This window comes from Adelges cooleyi, unplaced genomic scaffold (assembly GCF_023614345.1).
Source record: "Adelges cooleyi isolate 19-005CV unplaced genomic scaffold, UGA_ACOO_1.1 ACOO_flye_CR_arks_rails_tigmint_CR_PRNA_450, whole genome shotgun sequence".
NCBI lineage: Eukaryota > Metazoa > Arthropoda > Insecta > Hemiptera > Adelgidae > Adelges > Adelges cooleyi.
Genome location: NW_026096134.1, coordinates 128,700 through 148,185, shown reverse-complemented (window position 1 = coordinate 148,185; position 19,486 = coordinate 128,700). Strand labels below are relative to the sequence as shown.

The 19,486-nt window shown below is 29.6% G+C and overlaps 1 protein-coding gene and 1 long non-coding RNA gene across 2 annotated transcripts; one reads left to right on the top strand and one right to left on the bottom strand.

The window, feature by feature from the left end:
• Positions 1–12,109: 12,109 nt before the first annotated feature.
• On the bottom strand, positions 12,110–15,932 carry LOC126842183 (cullin-3-B-like). Its single transcript, XM_050579068.1, has 2 exons — positions 13,344–15,932; positions 12,110–12,358 (listed from the first exon to the last, which is right to left on the bottom strand). Exon 1 carries the CDS (start codon positions 15,683–15,685, stop codon positions 13,388–13,390), a length of 2,298 nt encoding a protein of 765 aa, XP_050435025.1. The 5' UTR covers positions 15,686–15,932; the 3' UTR covers positions 12,110–12,358; positions 13,344–13,387.
• Positions 15,933–16,328: 396 nt separating this feature from the next.
• Positions 16,329–18,402, top strand: LOC126842184 (uncharacterized). Its single transcript, XR_007686276.1, has 5 exons — positions 16,329–16,538; positions 16,636–16,844; positions 16,917–17,031; positions 17,098–17,204; positions 17,957–18,402. It is a non-coding gene; the product is annotated as an uncharacterized LOC126842184 (long non-coding RNA).
• Positions 18,403–19,486: the final 1,084 nt, after the last annotated feature.

Here is a 19,486-nt window from a genome sequence, read left to right as displayed (position 1 = left end):
AGATTTGTATTAAGACAATAACATATTTTAGAAATATTAACATTCTCAGCAGCATTTTAAATTAAATTAATATTAAATAAAGAATTCATCATTAATAATTAATAAATAATGTATAGTAATTATAGATATGTTAAGTATATGTGTGTTTAAATACTTAGAGTTTAAAAACTCATTGTCACTTTCAAAATGATAAAGTACTTTTAAATTATTTTATTGAATTACATTTTTAGCTGAATAACTAAATATACATAGTTGTCTAATATTTGATTTGAACTTGTGAATCCATCTTTTTCTCCTTACTGACTTAATGGAAAACCGTTATCTGCAATAGTGTGCCACAGTAACTAAAAAAATAATAATAATAATAAATTGTTAGTGATGAATTCATAGAAATTAACTAAATTATTGCAAACTGATGATCTTATATATTTTACCTTAAAGTAAAACACCTATAAATTTACTGAAAATTGAATACCACAACATTCGACAATGTATTGATGGAATTGGTTTAGACTGATTGACTACAATAATATAATACACCAAATTTGACGTTGGTAGTAGTGTAGTTGTAGACAATAATAAATATCAATTTAAGTTGAGATAGTCCATATTAATATTGAACATACTGAAACATATAATTTAAAAAAAATTAAATAAGTTTCTTAGATACTTAAATAATTATATGGTTAAGCAACAAATATCAGTATACACATATATTTTTTATAATTATACAAGTATGATAATTTTTAAGTTAAAAGTTAATTTTTAAGTAACGCATTTTAATAAAACATATTAAGTATGATAAACTTAAGTAATCCAAAAAAACTTATTATGTAAAAACATTTTATATGTTCATGAATAATAAAAAAATGTACTTATACAATACACCTATATTAATAAATACATTATCTTACCTATTATTGATACAGTAAACGATGATTGAAGATTCAATTTTTTCATACAAAATTTTATATTTTTTCTTTGAATTCAGATACCAATATGTTAAAACACAAAACTACACATTTATAAGTTTCTCAGAACAAAGACATAATACTGTAAAAATAAAAGTTTTAATTAAAATATCATCAAGCATAATTCAAATTACTCTATTTATTTTAAATAACATATTATTATTATAAGTATCTTTAATTTTGATATCTGATGTGCATACATTTTATAAGTAATGTTTTAGGCTTTATAGACTTGTCACTTGAGCAAAACTCCATCTCGGTATTCACATTGATTATGGATATTTAATACCAATGTTATTATTTAAAACACAATAAATGTTGACAAGTTCATAGATCTAGTAAGTTATGATACTATATTATTATAATATACTATGAAATTAAGACGTACAAATCGCATGAATAAACAAAATGTTTCAAATTAACCAAAACAAATAATTGCTAAATGCTGGAAAAATATACACAAGGTATTGATAACAAATTAAACATACCTACTATTTTACAAAATAAATGTAAAAGTGTGTAGTGGTGGTATATTTGTCAGTCGATATAGCGGTTATCATTTTAATTTACTATCGGTGAATTATTTACCTAAAGTAAATAGTGTTTGGTACGGTTATGATTTTTAAACGCTATTATAGCTATTGTCAAAGTTAATTGTCAATAAATAATAACAGAGAGCAGTCAAGTGTCACCTTAATATGTTAGCGTCTCCAAGATATTTAATTTATTTTTTACACTCCCTTTATTTTAAAACTGTGTAGCTCGTTAACTACTCAGTCGATTTACTTAGTTTTTACGCCTAAAATTATATTTAAAAAAAGTAAACACGATCATCAAAAAAAAATTGGGGGTTACCATTTAAAAATCCAAAGTTTATATAATTTTAACGCATAAGGGGTGGTGTTAAAATTTTGAAATATATATATAAAATTTGTCCCAACTAATTACTATAAAAGTATAAAAAAAAAAATAATTAAAAAAGTCTAATATCTTCTAAGATATTGAGTGGTCCATAGTTAACCAATCACCCGGTATATAATATATTTATTATGTATGTGTATCATACACAATATAATATAATGTATAACATCAATATATAAAACTTAAAATATACCCATAAACGTACAATGTATAAAAATTATGTACCTGAGACGTCGCGTAATCTACAATAGTAGAACATGCAACTTTATCGTCCAACATACAGAATTACACTAAAAAATAAAGTCCGAAATCATAACAGATTTCAACTATACAATGGCATTTAAAGGTATTATAATTATCATTGTGATGAGGAAATCCTAAAACTATTTAAAATAAAATTCATTATCGGTGTACTACAAATTACAATAGTAGAACGCGCGACTGATTTAGGGTTAATCGCATTACTCAACCGCACTTCAACACAGTCCTTAATTTTAAACTCCATTCAAAAGATTCAGCAAATTATTCTTATTTTAAAAAGTTTGGCAATTAATTAAATGCGTTCACATTAAAGATTCAAAAGTTAAAAATAATAACAGTGTTTATTATTTATTAGTTTAATAATTTTGTACAATAACATGAATATTTTATTTAACCATCTTGATTGATGACTAAAGTTTCTCATTATTTACTTTTAGTTAAATTTAATCTATAATATTTGCAAAAGCTTAAAAAATAAATGTCGCTAAAAAAAATTGTATAATTTATACATAACAAAATCGGCACGTGGTTATTATTTGTTGAGTTAACTGAATAAACACGGCATGGCACTTGTGTGAAACATGATGTCCCAAAATAAAATAATTTAATAAAATATGTTTAATACTAGGTGATCTTGTTGGACTTTGTTTATAGTTTTTAATAGCAAACTGGTTTACGATGTTTAGGTGTAATATAAAGGAAGTATTTTTTATTCTGTATTATCCAAAAGTTACCCAAATAATTTAAAAATAAAATCATTTTTTTCTCGGAAGTGTCATACGCAGCTGTGTGCACCACCCGTCCGAAACGCCTGGAAAACATGGTTATGTACGTGGCACGTGTAAGATATTTAGGATATTTTGTGATTATCATTGTCAAAATTTTGTATAGCGTTCCAATGTCAAGTTATTGTAAACTAACATAATATTATAACGTCACACGGCCCTTGGGTTTTCTTATCGGATATCCAATACGAAGGAAATTATATTATGTAACATACAATATTATTTTTACTTTTTTTGTCCTATAAATGTACACCTCTATATCCTGCTACAGTATTGAAATACTGATATTTAGAAAAATAGACAATGCCAATTTCTGAAACAGCTTTGCAGAACTCGAATTTTAATTGGTAGTTTTAGAGCATATATTATGCAAAACGCATAATACAAAAACCGAAAACCAATAATGATATTGCACAGGATAAATTTAACTAACTGGAACGGTAGTGAACAAAATCCTAATTATTTATTTATTCCACAGAAAAACTGTAAAAGTTAGATTTGGTCCAATAATATTATTAGACAATATTCAAATTTGTATCATGTTTATTATTTACTGTAAAAATAACTCTACCCTCCACCCTTCCTCCTGTCATAACTTTAAAACTTAAATAACTAAAACTGGTTAGCGACCAGTTAAAATTTTTAGAAAATCATTCTTAACTTAAAGAGTTAATAAAATATGTACGTTACCATTTAAGTTTTTAAACCTCATAAAACTAGAAAATTCTAAAAAGATAAAAATTTGAATATCGTGAAATATTGTAGTATAGCATAAACAAAATATTTTCAGAAAGAAAAACTAAAAAATTGTTATTATTTTCCGAGTAAACTAGTATAGGACGTTAAAAGAATCATACGGTACATATTATAAATATAAAAATAATAAAACAAATATAATAATATATTTTTTTTGATACGAAACGATTTATTTTAGTATTACAATTGCATAATATTTCACGCAGGTTTGGATTCAAATTTTCTGAAAAAAATCATGCAGTATAGGGTTTAATAAAAATGTTGGAAGTACATAATTAATGTGTAAGCCTTGTTTCAAAATAGTGATAATACACTATGCTTAATTTACCAAAGTGTGCATTTGGTCATTGATATTAATATTATGTCAATAACAAACTATTTATGATATTTATATGTAGGAAGTATGAAGGTATATTTCAATATTATCCGTAAGTTAAAATATTTTAAATACATGACTCGTGTAGCAATATTATTATGAAATAAAATTTAAGGGTGTTTTATAAGTTCATATAAGTGTCGTATTTAAAATTTTTAAAACATAAAAATAGGCTCTCTAATTAAATAAAAAAATACACATTGGTAATAACTAATGTATTGGTTAAAATCTAAATACATAATTTTTTAAAATATATATATTATTATTATATCAAACTCTACAGTTTTTATTTATAAAATGGCCCGTGAAGTATATTATTAATATTACAGCAAATAACTAAGCCATGTGTATGTGTGTGTAGTCGCACCAATTTTTATCGCCAAAAAAATAATAGTACAACAATACATAGGGCGGAAGTGTTAACAACGGTATGTTGAAAATACCTATAAACTATAAAGACCCATTTATCTATGTAAGCACACAATCACTTTATTTTTCTCGGAAATAATTATGTGTACCATCTAAACTATTATTTTTTGGGAAAATTTGATTTTATCAAGAAGAGAGTTATTTTGTACCGATGACTGGAAATATTAATTAAAGAGATGGGAGAAAGTGACAAAATTTAGTAACGGTTCCAATGGTGACAGTGACCAAAATGTCACCGTTACTTTTTATGGTGACTTGTCACCACTTATTCTACTGATCGAATATTTAACATTTCACAAAGTCGCCATCACGTATCAGCCTAAGAACGGTCGCCGGTCAGCCGTCGCGTTCTGCGGCGAAGTGAGAAGGCCCCAGTGACCACAGCTGTCACGGACGGTTGTGTGTAACCATGGTTGAAATATACAGGTTATTGCACATCGTCTCGAATCGTTATCTTCAGAAAAAAAATTGCCGCGTAACGGGATATCAATTTTACTATTACTGTATATTTTACTGTGTACATATAATATACCTACAGTATACTTTATTATTGCTAATTGCTAAGCGTTACGCTGACATATTTGATTTCATCATCAAAGGGTCCTATTGATAATACGTTTTTTGAGACACGTAAATACTAAATGTGGTAAATTGAACCAATATTACTTCCACCAAGCTAAAGGATTACCTACTCTTGATAATAAATCTATTTCTAGATATCTATTGACTTAAGAAGACGTTCTTTCTCCTATTTATTAAGGCGTTATGTTATTCCGTATAGACATTTTTTTGGAAAATCCTAATTTTAACATAAAACTGAAGTGTTAATATTTGTTCAGTAATTAGGACTGTGTTTTTGAATTACCACAGCAGCATCCTTGACAGGGATTTAAAAAAAAATTAATTGAAACATAACTACGCAAAATACGCTTTACTCAGTTCATAGTGGTTTTAGAGCAAAAACACCTATTATAAAATCGAAAGATATCAAAATTTCAGAGACAATGCCATGTCCGATTTTGAAAGTAAAAAAATAATGATTTTAAATGTTAAATATTTGGTTTATCAAAAAAAGAATATGTATGACATTGTCTCCCAATTCTTTTCATTTTTCATTTTTGTTATCAGTATTTTTGCTATGAAATACAGCTTCACAGAGCGAGTAAAACGCATTCTGCGTAGGTATATTTAACGCTGTACAATTAGGTGTATAACATACTCTTAAATAATACCTTTAGATATAGGTATTTGTTCCTTATGCATAATAACATTTGATCTAATTTACTATGTCTACTGTAGCATTTATAATTTCAGATTTTGTTTAAGCGGAATTTTTTAGGTTAATGGTAACTATTTAAATCTTGGTTCTAAAAATGTACTATTCTTAAATTACTGTTTTCCAAGTTGGAGAAACGTTTGACGAGTCCATTTTTCAGTTGTAAAATAACTTTTGAAATATTAGTAACATGATCTTTTACATACATTTTATCTGTCACTGCCTTTAAGCTATTGCCCGTAATAATTACCAAAGAATCACTCATGTATATCTCTCCACTCACTGCTTTAGTAACTTCCTCAAACGACTTTAATATAAGACAAAGTTCCTTACAAATTTTCCAATCATTTGGTAATAAAGTAGGCAAATTAATATCGAGTATAGCAACTGTTGCTTTTAACGCATTTTCTAATTCTATGAAACGACTTAACATATAATAGGTAGAATTCCACCGTGTGGCTACATCTTGCAATATTTTTTTTGGCGTAGCTCGCAAATTTCGTTGATATTTATCAAGTTTATGGGAGGCATTTGAACTTCTTTTGAAATGCCCCACCAATGATTTAATTGTATTAATTATATTTGTTATTTCAGTTACTTTTTAACGATTCTTGGACAATTAAATTGAGCGAATGGGCAAAACATCCAGAATGCTTAATATTTTAATTATTCAACGCTCCTTTTATACAGAGGTATTATCAGATACCATTAGTAAAATTGTATTATCTAGCTCTCAGACACTTATAATAGTCTGTATTTCTCGACTCAGATTTAAACTAGTATGTTTTTCTTCAAATGACGTACATAGTAACAAAATATATTTTAAACAAAATCAGCTTTGAATATTGATTAAAGTTCCACAATCTGTCATTTAACTTAAGGATAATGAATCTACTTTTATATGTATCTTCATATAATTTAGGTGCACATTTTTCATATAAAACAGGCAAAGAAGTATTTGATAAGTATTGGTTTCTAGCCTTTCATTTAGCAGCATGAGTTTTTTTAAGTGTAAGTAGATATTAATCATTAGACGATGGACCTTCCACATTATATGCTAAACGACAACTACTTGTAGAAGCACAAACTTATGAAACAACAACCATCTGTTGTTTCAGGTAGGTACCTAACATTAAATAAGCCATGATATTATGTAACTATATTATTATATAACTACAAATAACATAGTATGTATTCATTGACAAATATTTAACTAAAAATAGTATAATAAAATATACTAAAATTTTTAAGCTGTAAATACTATTGGTAGTAGGTACACTAATAGTTATTATAATTATTATTGTTATAATTGTATAAAACTCTATAGTCAAGTAAAATAAACTTTTTTTTTGTAAAAAAAAAGTTAATAAATTTCAGAAAATCTAAATAATGGCCTAAGTAAGGTATTATAGTACGTAAATTTTAACATGGTGGTATTTTCAGATTTTTCACTATTGCAATTAGTTTAAAATAAGGCTTTTGGTTTTTTCTGCCATGATATGGAAAATCTAAAAAGTATTCTATTTTCACTTTTTTTTTAACATACACGTGATTGTGGTCACGTGACTTCCCCTCGAGTGATTTTGCCAATATTTTCACCCTTATCGTCTTATGCCTTCTAAATATTCACATTGATTTCTTTAACAGCTAGTGTAAATCGTAAAAAAAACTATCTTAATTATAATTCATAAGTTTTGTCATCTGTGTAATATTAAAATAAAGATAGTTCTACTTAAGTTATAACTGAATTTTATCATGAGTGATTCGAGAAAACGAACTAGTGAACTATGGCAGTTTTTTACTTATATTGACTCAAATCATGCCAAATGCGATGCATGTCATGTAAAAATTTCACATAAAACTACCATGTCTAATTTAAAATAACATATGGAAAGGAGGCATCCATTGGTTATTTTAGGAATACCCTCTACATTTGAGTTACCACAAGTAAGCTCAGACAAGTTTATTTTACTTGAATTTAGAGTTTTCTATAGTTTATTTAAAATAATTATCAGTGTACTACCAATAGTATTTACAACTTAAAAATTGTATTATATTTTATCATACTATTTTTAGTTTAGTATTTGTTATTATATTTGTAGTTATCAAATACCTCACTACCTTTTTTGTATGAGAAATGTGTATCCGATATGAAAATTAAAATGAAAGCAGAAGCATTATCTATATGTTTAACAACAGATTGTTGGACTTCCATTAACAATCAAAGCTTCTTAGCGTTAACGGCCCATTATTTAGATAGCAACTTTAGTTTAAATTCGGTTTTGTTGCAATGTTCTCCTTTTGAAGAGACACATACTAGTTCAAATTTGAGTTTAGAAATGCAGACGATTATAACTGACTGGGAGCTAAATGACAAAATTGTATTAATTGTATCTGACAATGCCTATAATATTAAAGGAGCAATAAATAGTTTGAATCTAAAGCATTTTGGATGTTTTGCCCATTCACTAAATTTAATAGTCCAAGAATCGTTAAAAATAACTGAAATAACAAATATAATAATTAAAATTAAATCATTGGTGGGGCATTTCAAAAGAAGTGCGAATGCCTCCCATGAACTTGATAAATATCAAAGAAATTTGGGAGCTACACCAAAAAAAATATTGCAAGATGTAGCCACACGGTGGAATTCTACCTATTATATGTTAAGTCGTTTCATAGAATTGGAAAATGCGTTAAAAGCAACAGTTGCTATTCTCGATATTAATTTGCCCGCTTTGTTACCACATGATTGGAAAATATGTAAGGAACTTTGTCTTATTTTAAAGCCATTTGAAGAAGTTACTAAAGCAGTGAGTGGAGAGAACTATATGAGTGCTTCTCTGGCTATTGTAATGGTTAATAGTCTAAAGGCAATAACTGAAAAGATGTATATGAAAAATTATGATATTAATATTACAAAAGTTATTGTAGAGTTGAAAAAAGGACTAGACAAACGTTTCTCCAACTTGGAAAATATTAACACTCTTACCAATTGTACATTTTTAGATCCCAGGTTTAAACAGTTACCCTTAAGTGAGAAAGTTGCCACTCTTACGAAAAATAGAATAATAAGTGCTACAGCAGACAAAGTTAAAACAATACAAGATAATATGACAACAACTAGCTGCAATGAGGAGATAGAAAGTGATGAGTTTAGTATTTGGAATAGTTTTGACATAATTAGATCAAATGTTACACCCCAAGGGACAAATACATCCAAAGGTATAATTGAGGTTAATAGATATTTAGAAGAAGATCTTTTGATTAGAACTGGTGATCCCTTGGCTTGGTGGAAAGAGCATGGGTACAACTACCCACATTTACGAATTTTGGCCCGAGAAAAGTGTTGTGCAATGGCGACATCAGTACCATGCGAAAGAGTTTTTTCGAAGGCAGGATATGTGTTTAATGAGCGCTGTAACCGCCTAAAACCAACAAAAGTCAGCCAAATACTATTTTTAAACCATAGTTATAAATTTTAAATATAATATTAATTTAAAAAAAAAGTTCTTTTTTTAAATTTAAATGTTTACATCGTGTACAAAGTATATAAGAGCAATAAAGATAATTAAAGATAATATATTTTAACATAAGTAAAAAACATTACAAAAGTTTAAACTACAGAATAAAATTTAAATTTATAACATCCAATATCCATATTTTAATTGTTTTACAACAAGTGTAAAATTAAGTGATTACAGATATTTACTATTTTGTAGTTTATCACGGTGATAGTGACAATATTATCGTAGAAGTGGAGTCACCACTGGCAGTGTCGCCACGGGCGCCACAATTTTTGTTTTTTTTTTGTAAATATATATTTTACTACTTTAATCACTGGTCACCATATATTTTACCCAAGTGTCGCAGTGACTACTAGTGACAGTAATGTCGCCGTGACAAAGTCGCAGCGACGAGTTTACTTACCCTACTCTATTTAATTTACACGCGAATGAAATGACGTCGCATATTATATAGTGTATTAAACAAACACGACACCTAAAATACAATAAAAATGTATTTCATATGGTACAGTATTCGTATACCTGGACACATGAGTAATATACCGCTAGAAAGATGATGTTATAAAGCGTTTTGTTGGAATTAGATTTTGATAATTATAATTATTTTCCACATTATAAACAAATGAATATTACTAATTAATGATGTTATTGGTTAGCCGCAATGCTTGCTTTTTGGCACCATTTTCAGTATCGGATTCCAACAACAAATTGAACCCAATAAAACCAATTAAAAATCATCAATACTGTATTTATAAGTATAAACTAGTTAAGATCTAAATTAGTATTTAGCGAAACGTTATCTATGCGTCTATGTTTATGAAAAATGCTGTGTAAGTGTAATTAATCACGTTAACTTTGGTAAGCAAAAATTTTAAAAAATTAGGTTTATATTCTAACGTAATAATTACTACACATAATTAGTGCTATGTTAAAATATTTATTTACCAACATTAACAACTTGTAGTTGTTTAATATATTTTACGAACTGTTAAATATATGATAAAATATTTTAGATAAAAATTATACAAAATTAAATATTCTAATAAAAAGATTTTGAGTAATATTTTCATAAGATAGACAATTTAGGGTGTTCCTTAGCCATATGAGAAAAAAAAATAAATGATATATGTTTGGTCTCACCCCCTAAATCGATGTGTATACATATAAAAACGAACTGCAAAAAATGTTAGATCAATCAAATAAAGTTATTTCCTAAACCGTTATGAAAATCGTAATTTTTCTTCAAATGTTTTTTCAAGTAAATTAAATTTCCAATATATTTTATAATATAACATTTTTTGATAAATCTATTTATTTATAAGATGCATAAGCTTTACTCTTAAAATACACAATTTCTCCATAAATGTATTTATTTACATTACATTTATAATACTATAGTATTTCACTGTAGGACATTAGACATATATATAATTAAGAGTCAGAATTATATAATAAAGGGCTAAAAACACAATCTATTACTTTCGATGAGGTCATAAAAATATCAAACAATTTTTTACTGTAGTTTGAAAATGCACTCGTAGTGGATTATATTTTCGAAAACCGTAGTGCCACAATTTTTAATACTTTTGTGTACGCGTCAAGAGTGCGCCTCAGGGCGCCATCAGTAGTGCGACCCGGCGGTAGTCTTTCGGCTGGATGGCGACCAGTGCGCGGCCCGGGGCGTAACCGTACTGCGACCGGGCCGTAGTTTTTGGGCTCGGGTGTATTTTCCGGGCCGAGTCCGCTGATTAAACTTATGTATTTAAAAAGCTAAGAAAATTTCCCATAGGACGGGCATAAGGAAAAAGGTCACCCGTCGGGGGTTATATTTTTAATTGTTTTCTGAACGCGGCCCGGGCGTAGGTCTATGGCTCGGTCCCGGGCGCGCCGCGGTAGTCTGCGGTTTATGGGTCTTTGCCGTCGCATATACGGAATATGCGGCGGCCTCTAGCGGTAGATATCATGATATTTCATAGGTCACCAGTCGGTAACCTATTTGAACCGCAGTGGTTACTGCGGTCCATACGTAAAATCGTTATCACGAATTGCTAGAATGGAATTGCTAGTTTCACACTCGTTAGAAAAAAGACAACTCCTTTATCCTAAGAACCGAGAAAACCAGAAAAATATAACTGATTGGTAAAAAATTAAGTCACTGTATCAACAGCAGGTCATAGCAGTCATTGGGGTTTTCATGTTAAAATGTACATATTATTATTATTCATTTAGTTAATACCAAGTAGTTCCATCTATAAAAAAAAAATAGAAAAATATTGCAAATGAAATAATTAAAGAAAGTGTTGTTGGGGAAATTTAATACATAGTTTATATTTCAATTTAAAAGTGTTTAGACAATTATATACATATATCAGTTTATTCTTATTATTATTTCATTTTAAACATTACAACTTACACATACTATTTAAGTATACTGTAACTTTTTCTTACTAATCTGTTTCCGATGAATATATCGGTTCATAACAAACGGCACCGTGTAAATGGGCTGGATTAACATTTACTATTTATAATACATTACTTTTCTATTTACTGTCATCCAACGATGTCGAACCATCTTACATTCTAATTAGTCGGTTTTGTTGTGGTATTTTGCAACTTTGTTGCATTGTTCACCACATACGGTGCATTCATCATCGCTGTCGAGGATTAAGGATATATGTATAAAGTAAAATGTAAGTATATTTTTTTTTTATCGAGTATATTTATAAACAATCACTCAAAAAAATACCTAAAATTATTCCTAATGTAAGTAGTGAAAAGTTAATGGCAAAATCAAATAATTCTTATAGAAAACTAACATCTACATAATATGCACACTACATAAAACGTAAAACACAATCTTATCACTAGAATAATTTTGAATTATTTTCATACTACACTTAAACAATAATTAAATAGGAAAAAAAAACACGAGTAAAAACCGTCGGTATTCATTAGTTCAAAATCACATGTTGATACATTTCAGGTTACATTTTAGGTTGATACATTTCAGGTAGAAATGTATCAACCTACAAACTTCTTTTTTACAAAACCATTATCTGAAACATAAAACAATGCACAATTAATTTGGTTAAACATTTACAAAGGTTTGTGTTTAAAATAAAATTGTTTGCAATACTAGTGTGGCAAAAACAATGATTATCAGTCCAACGGTCCAATTGATTTAAATTTATATTAATGAATTAAAAATCTATTTAAAGCATTAATTTAAATTATTCCCCAATGTAAAAAAAATTGTAGATAAATATTTATTATGCATATAGTTGCAAATTAGGAGATTAGAGAATATTTTTATCTAGTTTGCATAATTTTCTGAAAAAATCATATTTTTTATCAATATATTGATGAATTATTATTTATAATTGTATTATTTTAAGAGAGACTGTTTTTAAATTACTACATTAAATTTAATGACCAAAGATATAGTGAACAATAATAATATTATTTTTTTTTACGTTCAAGTATGTTGGCATTAGTTTGTAGTTTTTATTAAAAATGTTTTAGTATTTAGAGAGATTGTTTTTAATATTTAAATATAACATTTTGGTAATACCTATTTCAGGAATAAAATATTTTTTAATTTGAATTTATTTTATCTCTCAAAGAAATAATATTCAATTATAATTTTTTTCTTTGTTCAAAATGTATTTGTTGTTTTAACTGAATAATTAAACATATTATATAGTATGTTTTTGTTACATTACTTTAGCTATTATAGTGGATTTTTACATGAAAATATATTTTAAGTTTATACATATATTTATTGGCTTTCTACAGCTTTAAAAGGGTAACAAATGTATCAATCAGAAATTATATTATTATCATTGAAAAAATATTATTATGGAGATAAGAGATGATTTTTAGGTTTTTTTTCTTTTTACCATATTTTACCAGTTTTTTATTAAGTATTAACAGAATACTTTAAGACATTATTAGTGCCTATAATAATTTTAACTTTTCAAAAACCTAAAATTCTGTTCTCTAGTATTAAAAACAAGAAAATATATATTTTAAAATAATTACCTCATACATAAATGGACGTCGGATAAACAATTTGTGGCATGTGTTTATATGACATAGATGTAAGTGTTTTGATCTTCCAGAGTACGTGCTATGTATTCTTTTTCGATCAACCACTCGATTCGTTCTTTAATGTATTTATATGACGGCATGAATTGCGACCTCAACTGCTCAACAACTTCTATTACGAGCGTATCGTGCGTTAGTTTTTTGCGAGCTTTCATAATGCAAACCACTGCTGCCTCGATTTTGTGCATTCTATCCTCTTCCACCGTGTCCTTGGTCTTTTGAAATTCTGGCTTGCTTTCGCTTTTAGTTGAGGTTGACATTATTTGGACTTGGAATTTGTTCGACATGTACGACTCGTTCACAGAGAACTCGTGAGATAGTTCAATTTCTGGTGTATTAGGGCTCTTCAACAGCACTCTTTGCGGTGGTTTGCCCATCACCAACGATTGCAGAACGTGGGTCAGATCTTCCTTGTCGATTTCGGTTTTGTTCATGATGGTTTCCATAGTGATTTTCTCGTAAGTGTTGAACAACATCAGTATTGCCATTTGATAGGTGGAAACTTGGAAGTTATATTTTCGTGTAGACAACGTACCAATAGAATTCACGCTCGTACCAGAATTTAATGAACGGGACACAACGATGGCATTTGTGCTTGTCGCACTATTATCTTGACGAGTCTTGTTAAACACGGCAGTAATGTCCGCCCATCCCAATTGAGGTTGGAGCCTTAATTGTTGGTGGCCCTTGGGTTCTCTTATACAAAAGTTTTGATAATTATTGTATGCCAGTTGCGCTACACTTGGCATGTTACATTTCGGTGTGGTTGCTGGCAACGGCCAGTAACCAGTTGTCAAGACGCAAACGGACAGTTCCATATTCTTACAATTCAAAGGAGTCCTGGCTAAATTTTTAAAAGAATCCATCATGAAGTTTGATAGCGCCATGTCTTTGAGCATACCTTCTAGTTTATACGTGAATTGACGTCCACACACCAATATCAATTTAGAGATCATGTTTTTCTCGATATCGTCGCTGACAGATTTGTTGTGCAACAATCTTTTGGCCAAAAGTCGCCTATAGTATGTTTCGAAAACATCTTTGTCCTGAAGCAATCGGAACAACGCTATGGCTTTGTCAAGTACCGATTCCAGGTCATCCTCGTCCATTCCACAAACTCCTCTCTTCAACTTGTCATCGATAAATAACGACAAGTACTCTGGAGATTTTGGATTTAAATTTAAAAAATATATGAAACCCGAAGATATCGTCTGTTTGAACATTTTGTCGTTGACAAAACATTTGTTGAGGAATAAATCGAATCTATCTTTGAGATCCAACAGACTCTGTATGCAAGTGATAGGATTTAAATTGGTTTCGTCTTCTTTCACCAACGAACAGCCTTCTTCTCGTAGATATTTACTTAAACAATCTAACATGGTTTCGAGTTCGTCTGGAAATTTTTTCAGAAAATTGTACATACAAGCCAGGTCATTTGTTCTTTTGTTTCTCAACATGAACACTAAGCCGGAATTTTCCATTTCCAAAATGGCTTTTATATTTTTCTGGATAAGATGTTCCTTAAACGCTTGTATTATTTTCTTTGAGGTTGAGTTGTAGTCATTCTTGCAGCAATTCTTGGGGGGGTCCATGAAGTTTTCAGCCAGCTCGACTTCCTTTCTGAAGCACGCTTCAGCTTCTTTTATGTAATTGGGAGCACTGTTTATGGCCAGCAGCCTTTTACTTTCGAATTTGTAGAACTTGATGGACAGGGCAAGAAAAGGTTTTTCGAAATCTTCTTCATACACTGTCCGTTGTTGAATTCCCAACACCATGAGCATTCGACACGCACGCTCCAACTCTTTCCTATCGATGACCTCGCCGTTTCTTTCACTCATTACCATGCTCAACAATGTTTCACGTAAATGAAATTTAATGAGATCGTTGTGCACCACAATGTCGCAAAACAATCTGAGTCCAAGGCTGTAAACGCTGTGTAGCCTGTTCACTGCATTCAAATGCATGAATAAATATGTAATCACATCCATTGCTCTCTGATGATTCTGCCAGCATTGCTCCAGCTTTCTTAAAAAATGATTGTTTAATGAGCCGAGCACTTTGGCTAGCACGTTAGTCTTTAAATGCGCAGACACTGTTTCCTTCAGGCCGTTGTACAGTCGTTCGCCTTTTTTTAACGATAACAATTTGTATGTGTAGTTATACAGATCCGTATGTAACTTAAAGCTCATAATAGAGTTGTTCTTTAGTACATTTTGTACGGTGGTCATCAGCGTTTCCCACAAGCGGTCGTCCTCGGTGAGGTACGGGACTGCCATCTCGGTTTTCTTCTTCCGTATCTAGCTGTTCAATACGCTGGTGTTTGGTGAGTCTCCGTCCAACTTAAATCGATCTTGTGGCGCAACTAAAGTTGTTAGACGTTGACTAGAGTTAACAGCGATTACACATGAGGCATTTCACATTAAGCGTATTTTCGCGAAGGAACCAAAAGCAATAGGCAAATATTATACTAAACCAATGGCTTACAGATTACTGACAGCTGACTACTGTTTATTGATCGATAAAATGTTATCCAGGGGGTGTGACTCTCTATTCTATACTCCGGACCCTGATAAAAATTAACACAGGGATGATGCTTATCACACAAACCGCGGCGGCCATCTTTTTTAGGCTTCACCCCCTTGGATCCACCCCGGTCTACGCATAAAATATTTAAACACAGTGTTTGGTGTGGGTACCTATTTAAATATTTTTCAATTTATTTGGAAAATCAAAAATGTTGTCTTAATTAATATGCTTCAGAAATCGCTTTTACAATATTTTTCACCGTGTATACTTAAATAACCGCGGTTTGCTTGTATCGCGGATATAGCTTGGGACCTCCTGGGAAATTTCTTATCATTAGTTTACTATTGCAGCGTACTGATAACATGACACATAACAACAGAATCGCCAATTACATTTATATTTTTTATACAAAACATTTATATTTTTTATATAATACTGAATACTAGCCAGTAGTCGTTCGCTAGGAACATTATTTTGAGACAACTCTACAAAACAGAAAAATTAAAAAAGTGATTGCACAGCTATTGTAATTTAAAGGGTTTAAATTTTTTTTTGTAATGAACAAACTACGCAAAAAATCAACGCTTCTAAATAATCGTTCGGGTTAGTGTGAACAAAAACTGATTATATAATATTATGTATTTATGGGGTATTCTAATTTTAGAACCAAATCGTTCTATATTTTTCTTTTGCATTTCAGATTTTGTTAATTTTTCTTCGTTGTCTATCAAATCAACATTTTCCTATTAAGGCCCTTGACTTTGAAGGCGTTGACAGGCCTTTGAATATAAAAGCTCGAGTTAAATGGCCTTGTTACACATCATGGATGAAGATCTAGCCGATAGAAGGTTTGGACACCGCTATGGTAGAAGAGGTGACTCCGAGCGGGAACTCGAGTTGGAGCCAATGGTATGTAAAAAATAATAGAAATTCCAAAACATAATTACAAGAAATCATAATACGATCCTCATAAAATTACAGACTTAACTGCGTGATAGCGATATAGAAGTCTCTGATGCTTGTCCAAGTTTTTCAAAAGATAATGACGAGTTACTATGTTGTGAGCTATGGATTTTATCATCGCCGATAAGTCCAAGTAAGCAAAAACAATAGAGGCTATAAGAATTATGCAAAATGTAACTTTATAGTTTTATGTTTTAAGGTGAGAATTCATGGGGAGATAGCTGACTAGTTCCTGGGATCAACCGCTTGTTGTTGGTGGCCTTGGGTGCAGTGGAAAATTTGGAAATGAGCGTAATGTATTTATAGGTACATATATATTTATGTATATTATTTTTTTCTATATTAAAGCCATTATTTTAATAAATAGTGAATAGAGTGTATTTTATATTGGATTTAAAAATATATTTGTTTTGCTATTGCAGGTAAATTTTCGTTAGTGATTATTTGAAAAGTTTTAACTTAATAAAAATTCGGGTGAGATTAGGTTAAGTTTGCTTTTTGAATATTTGGTTTGAAAAATCGTTTTGTTTTTGTTTAAAATCGTGTAGTTGAAAATGTCTACTCGTTTGTTAATGATGTGAGGTATTGTTATGCGTACTTGTGAAAAGGCCTACAAATAAGACGACGCATGCTTATGAATTTTTCTCAAGAATCTTACCTACTAAAACAAAGACGGCTGCACACTTTTGTGATCTCAGCCTATAATTTATGTTAATTTTTTTAGCTACAACACGGAGCTGAGAGGCTAATTTCATTTGTTTTTTTTACTGAGTTTGTGTATGAATAGGGTGTAGATAACTGCAATCAAATAGGGTAATTATTACAACTGCTAAACTTTTCATTAATATTTTTAAACATTGACTAAATAACTATAACTAGATGCATAAGCGATTTAACCTTAAAAAAAAACCTAATTGGTATTTTTGTGTTATATGAAGTTGATATTACCTAATCTATGCTGTAGAATTTTTTCAACAAGAATTATTTGTATTGTAAATTTAAGTTATAAGATATTTTTTGTTTGTTTGTAAATTAATTACATGTGTTCCTTTTTTTAGGACTTTATGCACAAATGGTTATCATAACAAAATCTTCATAAACTGTTTTTGGCAAGCTATGAATGTTACATTTGTTGCTACTCTCTTCAGTTGTAAATCATCAACTACTGCTGCTACTACCATAGAATCAGCCACTGTTGTATTTGAGTCTTAACAAGCTCTACAATCTGTTTATCGCAGAATTATTTGTTTATGCTCAGTTTTCTTATTAGCCCATTATTATTGTTATTTATCGGTCCACACAAAGTGCAGTATAAATTAGTACAATAACAAAAGTTGGGTTAAACCAATTATAAAATCCAAGGGCGGATCTAGAAACAAAAAAAAGAGGGTTAGAAAAAAAATCAAAGAAAGAGTATATTTAAAGTCCTGAGTAAAAATGTTTATTATAAACTTTATTAGGTAATTAATTAACAATTTTGTATATAAGTGTGTAATGAAAAATAAAAGTGTGTTTAATATATTAATAATAATAGTACTGTAATATGTATATAATTTTATTATTATACGAAAAAATGCTTAGTGTATAGAAATTAGTTATCACTAGGTTCCTGATCTGAATTATCATTACTACCTACTCAATAGTGATTCCGTTTTTGGATCATCTGGCCATACTTGAACAATTTGGTTTCCATTCATTTGGTAGTGGGTAGTAATATCGAGTGAAGAAGTTAGTTTGCAATCGTTAGGATGGTATGTCTCCGTTATTATTATATATCCAAATGATTCAACTGACAGGAGCTTTGTATTTTTTTACAATCCTATCAAAAGGCAATGGTGGCCAAGTTGGAATCCTGGTAGAGTTTTACCTTGATAAAACATAAGATTTTTTTTAGTTGCCTAATGTAGCTTACTAGTTATTATAGTTTATTTTGTTGTGTCATTCATCGAAATCTAATAAAATACATTTATGTAGTCCTTAGTTATTGTTACATAATTGGGGTATTTTAAATGCTAAAAAGATTTTGTATTAAAAACTATTGTTATTGGAAGGTCAAGCTTTACCTAAATATTTTAAACGTAACTTTAAATATTCTAGCCATAACGTGTTATACGTGTGGTTATTAAAAAATAAACGTTTATATTTTTGTTAAACGGTTATGAATTATTAATATTTAAATGACTTTTAAATGTATGGCATTCAAATGTATCACGTAAGTGACGGATCAACAAAATTGACTAAGCTGTGCTAGTCATGTATAGAGGTCAGAAGGCCCCATTGGGTTGGCCACACGAGAAAACTAGAAACCAAACGACCCAGTAAACGAGGGGAGATAAGGTTGCCAAAGTTTTCTTTCAATGTTATAAAGTGAAAGTAGAAAATGGAGTACAATAAAAAGCAATGCCATTACAATTCTATAATAATATTTACCCTGGTAAACAGGTCGGTAGTTCAATCCATTTCTAATTATATTTTCTACAGCATTTTCAGTATACTTTCTTCTCTCTTCTCCAAGTTTGTCCAACTTTAAGAATAAAGTAACTTAAAAATTTAATGAATAACCGTGTTAATAACATATTATAATAAAA